General features: G+C 33.6%; 1 protein-coding gene across 1 annotated transcript in view; it reads right to left on the bottom strand.

Moving 5' to 3' along the window:
- Positions 1-13,290, bottom strand: part of TPO (thyroid peroxidase) — a 234,867-nt gene that overhangs the window by 77,154 nt on the left and 144,423 nt on the right. The window contains exons 8-10 of the mRNA XM_074284732.1: positions 11,486-11,744; positions 9,435-9,605; positions 2,944-3,181 (exon numbers count right to left, since the gene is read on the bottom strand). Of these exons, the coding sequence (XP_074140833.1) occupies positions 2,944-3,181; positions 9,435-9,605; positions 11,486-11,744 (668 nt within the window). The remainder of the gene's footprint in view (positions 1-2,943; positions 3,182-9,434; positions 9,606-11,485; positions 11,745-13,290) is intronic.

Here is a 13,290-nt window from a genome sequence, read left to right as displayed (position 1 = left end):
AGAATTGAAACACAATTCCTAATTCTGAATGAGAGAGTTTCAGTCATTGTGATTATATGCCAAACACACAGATATATAATTTGAAACATCTAGACTTTTATAATTTAAATAATTTGTAAAAACAGTTGGCAGGGGTTGAGGTAGGGATTAGGGATTAAAGGCAGTCTTAGAATCATAGAATTTAGAACTATCTAATCCCTTAATTTTGAAATAGAAAAACCCAGAAAAGTTGAGTGATGGGTCTAAGATAATATAACTAAATAGTGGAGAGGATAGGATTTGATCCCAGATCTTCTAATTCTAAACAGGTATGTGTCCACATTTGTATATTTGTTAGAACAATATTGATATTCTTGAAACTTTAGTTTGGGTGACTCTCAGACTCTATGAGTCTTTTCAAGTGTTGTTTTGGGTTCAAGTATTCTGTGGATGCCTCCTTCAACTACCAGATGGCAGTAATTTTTGCTTGTAAGAAAGTACCCTACTCACTCTGGAGGGTTACACATATACAAATAAACAGTAGTTTATCTTTACCAGGCAATCAGATATCTTATATACCTCATTAGTAACTCCCTCATTAGAGGAAGTATTGCTGATTCCTTAGGGATAAAATAATTTATAGATTTACTCAATCAAAATCAGCTCTGAGAGCCCATCCACTGGCTAGCCCTATCTCCCTTTGACCTTAGTCTTCCTTATGCTCTAATCAGATAATCTTGACATAATGGAGTTGCTTTTCTAAAGAAACTAAAACACATGTAAGAGTATTGTACACAACATTTTTACTTTTAGCAAGAGAATAAATAATTAAACAATATGCAGTAACTAGAAAACACAATGCATGATAAAGTATGTAATCATATATAAAGCAATTCTTTTTCTAAAGGAGCTAGAGATCAAATTGCCAGCATTCTCTGGATTATGGGGAAAAAAAGGGAAAAATTTACTTCTATTTCATTGACTGCACTATAGATTTTATGTAGAACCTAAAAGATAAGTTATCAACAAGGTATGTACCAGATCATCTTACTTGTCTCTCAAAGAACCTGTTTGTAGATCAAGTAGCAACAGTAGCAACAGTTGGAACTGAACATGAAACAACTGATTAGTTTAAGTTTGAAAAATGAGTATGACAAGCCTGTAAACATCATATGAAATGCTACCCTGGATGAATCAAAAGCTGGCATTAAGATTGTCAGGAGAAATATCAGCAGTTTTATATGTGTAGATGATGCTACTCTTATGGAAGAAAATGAAGAACTGAGAACCCTCTTGAAGAGAACGAAAAAGGAGAGTAAAAGATGGCTTGAAATTTAACATGATTGCCACCTCCCCAAACACAACCCTAAGATCTTAGCAATGGTCTCATCTCTTCCTGGCAAATAGATGGAGAAGAAATGGAAACAGTGTCAGCTTTTCATGTTCTTGGGCTCAAAGATCACTGTAGACAATGAATGTAGCCATGAAGTTAAAGGATGTTTGTTCCTTAGAAAGAAATATACGGCAATATGAACAGTGTTAGAGTCAGGGGCAGATCTTAAGGGCAGAGTATAAGAGGCACTCGGAGGCTTATTCTGCCTGAGACTGATGACAGGGCATTGAAGATATTAAGTAAGCCTCATTATCGAGGAAAAGCCTCCTTGCTCTTGCTGATCATGCTCAAACTCTTGCACTCTCAGTTATGTGACCTGGGGACTATAAAAAGGGGGTTGCAGAAGGTGGGAGGGGGAACTCCAGAGGAACTCCAGAGGGAACTTGAGGGAACTCTAGGGAACTCCAGAAGGGGGAATTCCAGAAGGGAAGGAAGAACTCCGAAGGGAAAGCTAGAGGGAATGTTAGGGAACACTATGTAGAGTTAGAATAAAGACCTGTTGCTGTATACTTAAGTGACTCGGGTGTTCTGTGGGGGAACCTCTAAAGAGGTAGCTCTCTGATTGAGATAATCAGAGCCGGAGACATCCGAAGACCTGGGGAAAGTAAGAAACCAGTTGAGCCCCCGCTGAGGTAAGCAGCTGGGAGTTAACGGAACAGCATATTAAAAACTGGATTGATTTACTTGCTGACAGAGATTCATATAGTAAAAGCTATGTTTTTTTCTATTAGCAATGTAGGATTATGAGAGCTGGACTATAAGGAAAGCTGAGCCTGCAAAATTTAAGGTATAATTGCTCAATAACAAGAAAATGATAGTCACTTAGTTAATTTACTGTTGGGGTTTATTTATGTATTTTTTTGGAATTTTCTATTGTGAGAACATACGCCTGCTTGCATGAATCCATTGCAGGCATATTGAGGGCTAACTCAAAGAGCTTCTTTAAAAACAATCAAAAGCACTTGCTATTGTTTTCTTCTTTGTGCTTATTGAATCATTGATTCATTATTTTTATCACTTTTGTTTGAAAGATGGAGATTACAGTTTAGAAAACTGAAACAAAGAGATTTTTGAGTTCCCCAACTCCCACTGAATAAACTAAACTTCAAGTTTGAAATTAATGACTTCAAGAAGAAAATGAGGGGTTAGTGCTTATAGGAGGGGAACAGGAGAAGAAACAAAAAGGAGAGCATTGATGTCTTACTTTTATGATACCTATATTCCCTCTGGGGGCAGGAAAACTTTGAGAAAGAGATGGAAGACACAGAGAATTAATTAGAAAGACACTTTCCTGTACTAAAAAGGAATAGGATAGTGATACAGCTCATAGGCATATAGATAGGCAGTAAATATGGAACATGAAATTGATTCCACTATCAAAACTTCATCAAATATTTCAATTATCTCAGAATCACCTAAAATGATATTTGAACTCCTAAAAACAGACTATGATTTCCTGAATTTAGTGTTGTCTGGGTAAAATATAGTTTGTTCTTTCTATGATGGAACTTTTGGAAAACAAGTAGATAACATGGCTCATAAGTAATCATAATAACATACAGAACACATACCAATCACCTTCCCTCAGTGCCTTCATTTGTCTTCCTATGATGCATGCAAATAGTGGACCAGTTCTGGCTTTTGGAAGAAAGTCTTCAGCTAAGCCACCTAGCCACACATCAATATTATTAGGATGTTTGTATAATTCCATGATCTTTTCAACTATACTCCTGTTGGTTATAGCAGTGTATAGTTCACTTTGATTTTCCAGTCTCTGTAAGCCACAGAATTCTCTCCAGTCATTATAACCTATAGATATGAAAAGACATTTAAGGATTTTATTTTACTTTTTTTGTCTAGTAATGCTGAAGCAATTTTATCAAAATAATACTTTCAATACATATTCTAATAGACATAACAGTTATTATCAAGTAAAATAGCTTTATGACTACTGCATGCCCTGGAGAGTTTAATAGTGTAATATAATCATAATACAGAAGTGTAATATAATCATAATACAGAAGTTAATGATCTAAACAGCCATAAGAATTATGTAAAAGGGCTCCTAAGTCTGAGTCCCACAATTATAGATCAAAAGGTTTGGCTGGATTTATGTCCTTACTAGCAAATAATTTATTTAGTGCTTTTTTTTTTTTGTTTATATTTTTTTATAAAGGAAATTTTAAATAATTGTTTCTTTCTGGAGGTTTGTGATAAAAAAATTAGAGACATCAAAGAGATATAGAGACAAGTGAATAATGTGAAAAAATTCAGAAAGAAGAAAAAGTTAATATATTAGTCTGAATGTAATAGCCCCTAAATAGAGGCTGACCTCCAAAATTTCATCTTTTTGAAAATTTAAGAAATATAGGTATACACCAAAAACAATTATCACAAAGTTCATTATGAACCTTTTAAACACATTTCTTTTAATTTCAATAATTTCTTAACACTGTTGCTTACACCTTCTTTATAATTTTGTATATATTGTATCATTCATTGTGTGCGGTTTTTAGAGGCCAAGTTTATTTATTTATTTTTTATTATGGTACCAATAGTGCATATGTGCATAAACTAGCTATGATTTTCTTAGAATATTGAATCCCCAGGTGAGGAAACTCTACCAGTGCAGATAGATAATTCCTCTGAAGTTTAGAGTATTAGAGAGTGTCATAAAACATTGTGAGACTGACTTTTCCAAAATTGTACAATGTGTATTGTTGGATACAGAGTTCCCTTAAAAGCAGTAGGATCTAACCAGAATTCAAGTCTCACTTTTGACGCATACTAGGATGCATATTGAACATTAATATTTATAGTCTATTCAAACTAAAACCATAGTGTTTTGAGGATCGCGAGTTAGCAGGTTGCTGTTAACAGAAATTTAATATTTATACAGGCATATGCTGGGAAAAATAATTGTATTCCCTTTCAGTTTGGTATGGCAAGGGGAAATAAGATTTTGGGAATTGCTTGAATGTTGGAGAATAAAAATCTTGTTGATAAAAAAGCATTCAAAGCATGGGGAAAAATGTAAAGACTTTCCACTTAAAGGAATAAAATGGGATCTAGACAAAATGAAGAATATACAATATAGAAAACATTCAAAACCTATGCTTTGAATTACATATCTTCAGTTGTAAAATGTAATCATCCAAAATTCCTAGTTGTTCTATAACCTAACTTAAGATCTGATGGTCTTAAGTTTTTTTTATTATCTTCATATTCATATTTCTGAAAGCAGAAACAAAAACAGATTTAAAATACATACTTCAAAGACCATACATGGTAAAAGAATACACACTGCTTTCTAAAAAAATAAGCAATAAAGACTATTTATGTAACTATACACATACACAAACACATAAAGAGGCAGAGAGAGTTTTGGCTTGTGTTTGGGAAACTCTAGTGCTTTCAATTCCAAACTGATCTCTTTAACAAACAAATAAATGATAACAAAATATAATTTATTAATAGTAACATTGTTCTAGTGATGTTATATAGATGCAGATTATGAAACCAAACAATTTCTGAAATTTCAAATTGAAACTGAAATCTGTATATGAAGGAACAGTAGAGAGAAATGTGGAGGGAATTAATGGTTACAATATGTTATGAATAATGATTGGCACTCAAAGGATAACATAACTACATTTCCAGAAATGTAATTCAAAAAGAAGGTGATATGGTCACTAAAAAACTATAATAAATAGTTAGTTTGGCTATAGTTGCCTGCTATAGTTTCCAGGTGATGCTGAAAGAGCCAGGGGGAAAAGCTACAGCACAATAGATGGACATAGTATTCAAGCTTTCAAAGAGGGCCTGAACATGAATTATATAGATGATAAACAATATTGACTAAGATTTGCATTGTGGAAGTACTTACATAAATGAGAAGACTTATCTATTGAAAGATGGAAGTATGTGCATAAAAATATCTTTAGTAGACTAAAGTTTTTAGATATCACATGGAAGAAAAAAGTTTCTTAGGTAAAACTGACAGCAAAGTGATTAAGGAGATATCATTTTCATGTCACTGTTTGATTATGCTTTAAATACTTTGTGAAATACATTCTCAATTTAATTTCTTTTCTTTTCCTGCTTTGAATAGGAACAATGACAATTCCATTTTATTTTCCATGGTGAGAATATTAAATACAAAGAACAGTGGTGGAAGATAAAGAATTCTCATCCTTATTTTTTAAAAAATATACAATTTTAGACTTATTGTCATATGATTTTGAGCTGGATGGAAGTAGAGATATCATCTATCTTCATTTGAGAGAAAATTGAATTTCAGAGAGGTGAAGCTTTTTGCCTATGATCATACAGCTAGTAACTAGATGAGTTAATACTACATCTCAACTCTTCCCATGCCAAATCCAGTTCTCCTAAAACTCTATCGTTTTGTCTTTTTTTTGGGGGGGTGGGGGAGATATTTCTCAGTTGGCATGGGGTGGAAAGTTTAAAATTATGGACAGGCATATAGTTTTATTGTAAATATTTTCAAACTAAAAATAAAAGAGAATTCATTTTGCAAGGAAGCTTCCCACTATGTACTTATAACAAGCATTTCATATCCTAGCTCTTCTGTTCCTTGATTCTACCGTCTGCTAGAAAACATGTAGTCCTCTGAGCTTAAGTGGGTCAGTTCTATTCTGCTTCCTCACCCATCAAATTCATTTCTAAAAAAGCTTCTGACTGTAGACACTTCCAATGTTCACATATCCTTCCAGTGATACTGTGAGGGGGCAGCACAGAGAATGACACTAAACTTCAAATCAGGGGACTAAACCTAGAAGAGGAATGGCAAAATCAAATATATACCCTTGATCTATTTCTTAAATTAAGCAAACAATAAACTTTTATTGAGCATCAAATATGTACAAAGATTACACTTTGTAAGGGGAGAAAGAAGAAAAACAACCACTGTCCTTAAAGGGAGCTTATAATCAATTTCCTTCCTTCCCTTTCTGGCTCCTTTCTTCTTTCCTTTCTTTTCTTTCCCTCCTTCCTTCTCTCCCTCCTTCCCTCCCTCCCTTCTTTCTTTCCTTCCTTCCTTCATTCTTTGCATTCTTTACTTTATAAAGTACATTCTTAGATATGGAAAGCTATGTGGCACAGAGGTAGAATGCCAGACCTGGAATCAGGAAGACTCACCTTTTTGAGTTCAAATCTAGCCTCAGATACTATCTTTGTGATCCTGGGCAAGTTATTTAATACTGCCTTAGTTTCTCATCTGCAAAAGGAACTAGAGAAGGAATTGGTAAACCATTCTAGTACCTTTGCCAAGAAAATTCCAAATAGTATCATGGAGAGTTTGATATGACTGAACAACTGCAATATAAAGTACTATGCTAGGTACTCAGAATTCAAAAGACAAAAAAGAAACTATCTCTGCCATCAAGGTGCTTACATTATAATAGGAGGGAATGTAATATATCAGCTAAATATACTACAGCTTTGAAAAAAGATATTGGAGGAATTGGGATATACTTTTATGAAAGAGGATAGCATCTGATTTGGATTTTGAAGAAAGAGAAACTTTTAAAAAGGTAACAAGGAAGCAGTAAATTAAAAAAAACATATCAACATACATAGACAACTATTAATAGAAAGAATTGTATATATTATTCCAAGGACACATATAGATATTATGCGAGATGTTAAGAGGAGGCAAAAACCATGGTGATCTAGGATAATTGAGGCATATTTCATATACATTGTTTTGTTTGAGCTGGACCTTAAAGTATATATTTAGTTTCAGTAACAGGAATAGAAAGGGAACAAAAATCAGGAGAGGAGAAATGTTGTGAAGAAAGTCTTGGAAGTAATAGAGCAGAAGACACATTGTAGACTGCCCTATGCAGATGGACATAAGCCCTTTCTTTTTTTCCATCTGTGTATCATGGAGTTTGCAAAAGCTTTTGTGACACAATCACTCTTAAAAGTATGGGTTATGATTTCTAACAATAATATACTAAATACCACAGAAAAGTAAAAAGGACAGAATGATATTAAAATTGCAGAACTTAAATTTAACATATTCTGTATGTGTGAAAATAACTTCTCTTCTCTGCTATGTACTTTACTCTCAAATGACATTTCTAACCCATATCACACAGGTTTTTAAAAAAGACACACAATCATAGAAATTCAGATTTAGAATAAACCTTATAGAACCAGTGTAGGAATTGCATCTATGATAAACCCCAAAGGGTTAGTTCTAGAACTTGGCATGGACCTGATAAAAGTGGTCTAGTATTTAGCTTACTATATGGCCCATAGTAGGCACTTCATGTATATGTTTTGATTGATTGGTCATCCAAAATCTCTAGTGATGGAGACCCCATTGCCTCCCATAGGCCATTCTATTTTTGAACACTTATATGACACGCTCTCTTTAGAAGCAATGATAGTTTAGATTTGTTTACTTTTCCTAAAATAAGTAATGAAAAGTGGGAGTGAAAGTGACTACAGGAAGGATAATATGTATGTCATTGCAGAACAGATGTCAAAATATCCTAAGATGATGTCCAGGGAGGATAGATGATGTGAAGATTTGTGTGGATCAACTAGCCAAAGAAGAATCTTTCTTTCAAATTTATTTGCTATGAAGTATGTGAAAACTATGATTGTATACCTCTAAGTTTTTCTTTCAAGCCATCCTCTAACAATGAACATAGTTTCCAAATTTTGCACTTGTCTGAATATCCAAGTCTGTCAATGTCCCTCAAAAATGCATGTCAATAAGATAAATTGGGTCTTGATAGTAACTTTCCTATAGGACAGAAGCAGTGTAATATAATAGGGAAAAGCAATTCATTTAGAATGAGGGAACCTGGCTTTAAATCCTGGCTCTTCTACTTGCTACCTGTGACAATAGGAAAGTCACTTCATCTCTAGGAGTCCTGCTTCATTTGTAAAAATGGAGGAAGTTTGGATTGGATGATTTTTAAGATTCTTTCCAGCTTTAAATATATGAGCCAACAAGCTGGAAATAGATGTGTAATTGGCAGGAAACCAGAAATGATAGGGCAAAAACTTAGCATAATATAATCATAATCAAAACATAGTTTTTTGTTCAGTTGTATTCAATTCTTTGTGCCTCCCATCTTCTTGGCAAAGATACTTGAATTGTGTTAAGTACCATGCCTAGGTGAAGGGGCAGGTCAATTCTCCAAGAACCTCAACAGCTGTGAATCATAAACTTGAAGGAGTGGCAAAGCAGCCTTGGAAGATGTTCTTTATAGACTGGGAATGAAATAAATTGGAGGCAAGAGGGAAGAGGAGGGAGGTCAGACAACACAACTGCTCTCAGTGAGAGGTCAGAGAAGGCAACTTCATCTCAGTTTCTTTGTATCATCATCATCATCATCCTCTCAAATGAAGAGATCTATTCTACAGGTCTGAGTTAGACCTCCAGCAGCCACTGGCAGGTGGCTCCCGTATCACAACAGAATGGTTTGCCATTTCCTTTTCCAACTAACTTTACAGATGAGGAAACTGAGGAAAATAGAGACTTGCCCAGCATCACACAGGTACTATCTGATATCACATTTGAACTCAGGACTTTCTGACTCCAGGTCCCTATCAACTGTACTGCCTGGATTCTAGTTATTACCAAAGACCTTGGCATTTACTAGGTAAGAATAATTAAAATAGGTAGCCATTAGAATGGAGCACAATTGAGAATATTAATAATGACAACCATCTCTGAGCTTCTATGTAAGCAATCCCTATTCCTGCTTTACTAAAGTGATCTTAATTACCACTTGTATTATTTTTATATTATGAATTTTGAAGTCAATTTGACAGAATGTTTTACTCTTCTTGTTCCAGGTACCAAAATTTCTTGTGACTGGATATAAGGACCTTTTTTGGACAAACTGAATAGTATAGTTCAAGGAAAGTGAAATAAGGAAAATTTTGTCATATGTTTTTACACATATTTAGTTTGGATCAATAACTCTAAGAAAACAAATATATTTTTTTTTACCAAATTAGAAAGCATATCCATATGTTTCACTTGCAAAATAAAATTCAGAAACTAATCAAAGACCTGGGAGGCCATGATCTCTCCCCCTCTGCAGATTGAGTGATGCTAAATCCAAAGTGCCATTATTAGATAACACAAAAAGCTTTTCAGTCAGTTCTTCATTCATCATTTGTTCCTGAGTCTGCAATTTTGCTGGGTTTGCCAGAAGGCCTCTTATCACAGGATCCAAGCCACCTTGAAATATTGGGGATGGAGAGGGAAAGAAATTATTTCATTTGAAATTTCAAGACAAAATAATATTTCAAACCCTAGGCTAATTATTGCTGACAGATATATATCTGGTAGGATATGAATACACCCCAAAGATGCTTATTTAATGGAATTCATTCATTAGTACATGTTTTTGGTAACTTTACTCAAATGAATTTATTTCTGTGAGCCTCAGTTTCTTCTCTAAAATGAAGGAGTTGGACTAGTTATCGATGAACTAAGATATCTTTTAGATTTAAATCTCTGAACCTATTATGTACAAATTTTCTAAAAATTAGAAATTTAAAAATTAAAAAATTAGAAAATTAAAAATCATTTTAATAATAAATGATTATGGCTTCATCCAATGTGGAAAACACTTATGAACTTACTAGACCCAGCTTAAATATAACAAATTTTCCTTGATACACCAAACTAAAAGTGATTGCTTCTTTTTCATATTTCTTCCAGTATTTTATCTGCATTCTTAATTTGCTCTAATTACATTCCACCCATACTTCATCTTTATTTAGTACAAGTCTCTTACCTTAGATAAGAAAATGCTTGAGGATAGGAACTATGCTGTTGGCTCTAGTTAATAGCACAGATACCAGGGCATATGAATACCTATGTTACCTTTCAGCTCTAAATCCCTGAACCTATTATGTCCAATTTTTCTAAAAAGTAGAAGATTGTATGGTACAATTTGTTACTGAAAATTAAAGAAATTAAAAATAGGGAGGTACACACACACACACACACACATACTACTTGTCCTACTGCTGTTGTAGATACTACTACTAGATAGTACAATTCAGAACATTATAAACAGTATACATACATATATATTTATATATAAACACACATATATTTTTATATTATAAGACAGTACCTGGTTCCCCTTTCATCCATTTAGAACTTAACGCTTATTCAGTTTGTCTGGCAGTACAACCCCTCCTCCTCCCCCCCCCAAAAAAAAAACATAATAAAGAAACAAATATTGGAAGTAGCATAGAGCTGGGAAGAATTCATCCCCTCTCCCCCACCACACAAAATTAAAGTAGGAAAAAAAAGGAAGTTTTATTAATTTTACTATTTTAAGGTTCTGTGGTTTTATTAGTGTGAATAATTGCTTAACCAGGCAGAAAGAACCCTTGTCTTCATAAATAGCTGAGGTTAAAACAAACAAGTAAACAAACAAACCAATCATCCCCTCAAAAACCCTCCAAACAAAAACCCAAACAACAAAACACTTTCCGTTATTTCCTGTAGTCCATTAAACACACACACATACACACACACACACACACACACACAAACTTATGTTTAAATTTTCACAGTCTAAGAGATGTCTTTTCATGAGTAGAACATTAAAAGCGACCACAGAAATTAAGCAATTAATATATACTTGCAATTGACATATAAAGCATTTTTAAAAATTCATTCAAAATTATAATCTACCCATTTAGCAAATGCCATATGGTGGTAGATATAACTACTGAGTTAAAAAATGGTAATGGAAAAAATGACATTATGGTGTGCTAAAATTAAGTAGAGATTTTTATCTGAAGACTATCAAAATGAAGATGAGTTGCATATTTAGAATTAACCTGCATTTAGAATTGTGTATCCTATTTATTCAAAAAGACAAAAATTGAGTGGCAAGTTGGTTCTAATGAAAAGCAGATGTTTCCACAAAGCTATGGAATAATTATAATTTTCTTTCATAAAACAATAATTCTTTGTAAAATGTCCAGTCACCTAAATTAGAAAAAAAAATTTAACTAATGCACTTATACATTCTTATAATGAAATGAAACATCAGAAGAATGAAATCACGAAGCAAAGGCAAAAAAGCAACCCACCTTCTTTAATAAGCCTCCATGGACTAAAAAAAACCTCATGCAAATATAATTTGGGAAGATCTGGGTGATCTTGAAATCCTGCATCAAGCCTTCTTACCACTGGGTGGATAGTTGCATGGCCAAAGCGGAAAGCTGCTGTTGAAAATATATTGGATATTGTGGGATTCACAGTAGGATCATAGCCATTGTATGGGCCAATATATTGCTTAAAAGCCACGGGTCCCAGGATCTTGGGAATATAATCACGGAGGGTAATTACCTAAAGAAAAAGGGAATGGGATGAATAGGCTACTCAATCTGATATGAAAAGAATGGGTACCCTGTTATGTTATACAATTAAAGACCCCCAAAATGAGGCTTAGACAAATATTGCATGTTATACCTCACTTAGAAAACATTTCATCTGGATGTCAATGCAATAAGCACAAATGATTAGGTACTGAATTAAAAAAACAAAACAAAACATCATGAAAGTCAGTGCTTTCCACTGTATATATAAGTGTTTGTATAAAGTAACAAAGTGCTTGACATATAATTAGGGGATCAGCAAATGCTTGTTGAGTCAAATTGGTTTGAACTAGAAATAGCACTGGATTTGTAATAAGGAATTTTGTTTAAATTTTGGTTCTAAATCTCTAATTTCATTCTAAACTCAGATCAAATAACACTTCTTACACAAGTACTTTTCTGATGCCTCCAGATGCCAAGGCCCCCTCTTAGTCAAAATTGCATGACATTTACTTAGTATATTCTTAGTTTTTCCTGTGATATGAGGTAAACTCTCAATGCAGAAATTGCTTAATTTATGTCTTTGTATGTCCAACACTATGCATAAGCTCTGGCTCATAGTAGATGGTTAATAAGTACTAGATAAATAGATTGATTGATAGATAATATATGTAAACATTTGGCAAATAGTTTTCTTTTCCTGGGCCTTAGTTTTCTCCTCTATATAATAGAAGTAGTAATTTAAATCATTTCAGATGTCTTTTTCAACTCTAAATTCAATCACCCCATGAAGCTAACAGCCTAAAAGTAAAGACTAATTTATGGATAATTCCCCAAAAATCTTTCCACTAAATTTCTCTTGGTTAGCTTCATTGAGTCTGAAAATTGATCAGTAGAAAATAAACTTAGAAAGACTCTTCCAAACTATAGAACATTGAAAAAGTAACAGAGTATGAGGATGATAATAAAATGTATTACCCATTTTAGAAGTTTGTAGTGAGAAAAGTGCTTTGTAAATAGTATAAACTGCTTAATGTTAGGAATGAATTAGGACTTAGGTGTTTGATTCCTGTCCCTGACACTTATTACATGTTTGACCCCAGAATGAAATGATCTCTCTGTACCTCAGTTTTATATGGAAAATGGAGATAAGAAAACTTGCTATCATCCTTACATAATTATTGGGAATAGTTAATGTTATTGAGTCATTTTTTCAGTTGGATCCAAATCTGTGCAACATATTTGGATTTTTCTTGACAAGAATAGCAGAGTGATTTGCCATTTCCTTCTTCAGCTCATTTTACAGATGAGGAACTGAGGCAAACAGGATGAAGTGACTTGTCCAGGGTCAGTATAGTAAATGTCTGAGATCAGATTTAAACTTAAGAATTTGAGTATTCCTGACTCTAGGCTTGACATTCGGTTGCAAATAGAGTGCAATGTAAATCTTCAAATATTAGAGTGCTCTTACTTTTGTCATCCTCATTTTATGGATACAATTCAATTTGATGGAGGTTAAGTGACTAGTTTCCCTAAAGACCTGGAGAAATTTTGAGATTTTGTTATCTTGGTAGTGA

Source organism: Sminthopsis crassicaudata, chromosome 2 (genome assembly GCF_048593235.1).
Source record: "Sminthopsis crassicaudata isolate SCR6 chromosome 2, ASM4859323v1, whole genome shotgun sequence".
Lineage (NCBI taxonomy): Eukaryota > Metazoa > Chordata > Mammalia > Dasyuromorphia > Dasyuridae > Sminthopsis > Sminthopsis crassicaudata.
Note: the sequence above shows the minus strand (reverse complement) of the source record. Positions and strands in the feature narration are given on the sequence as shown.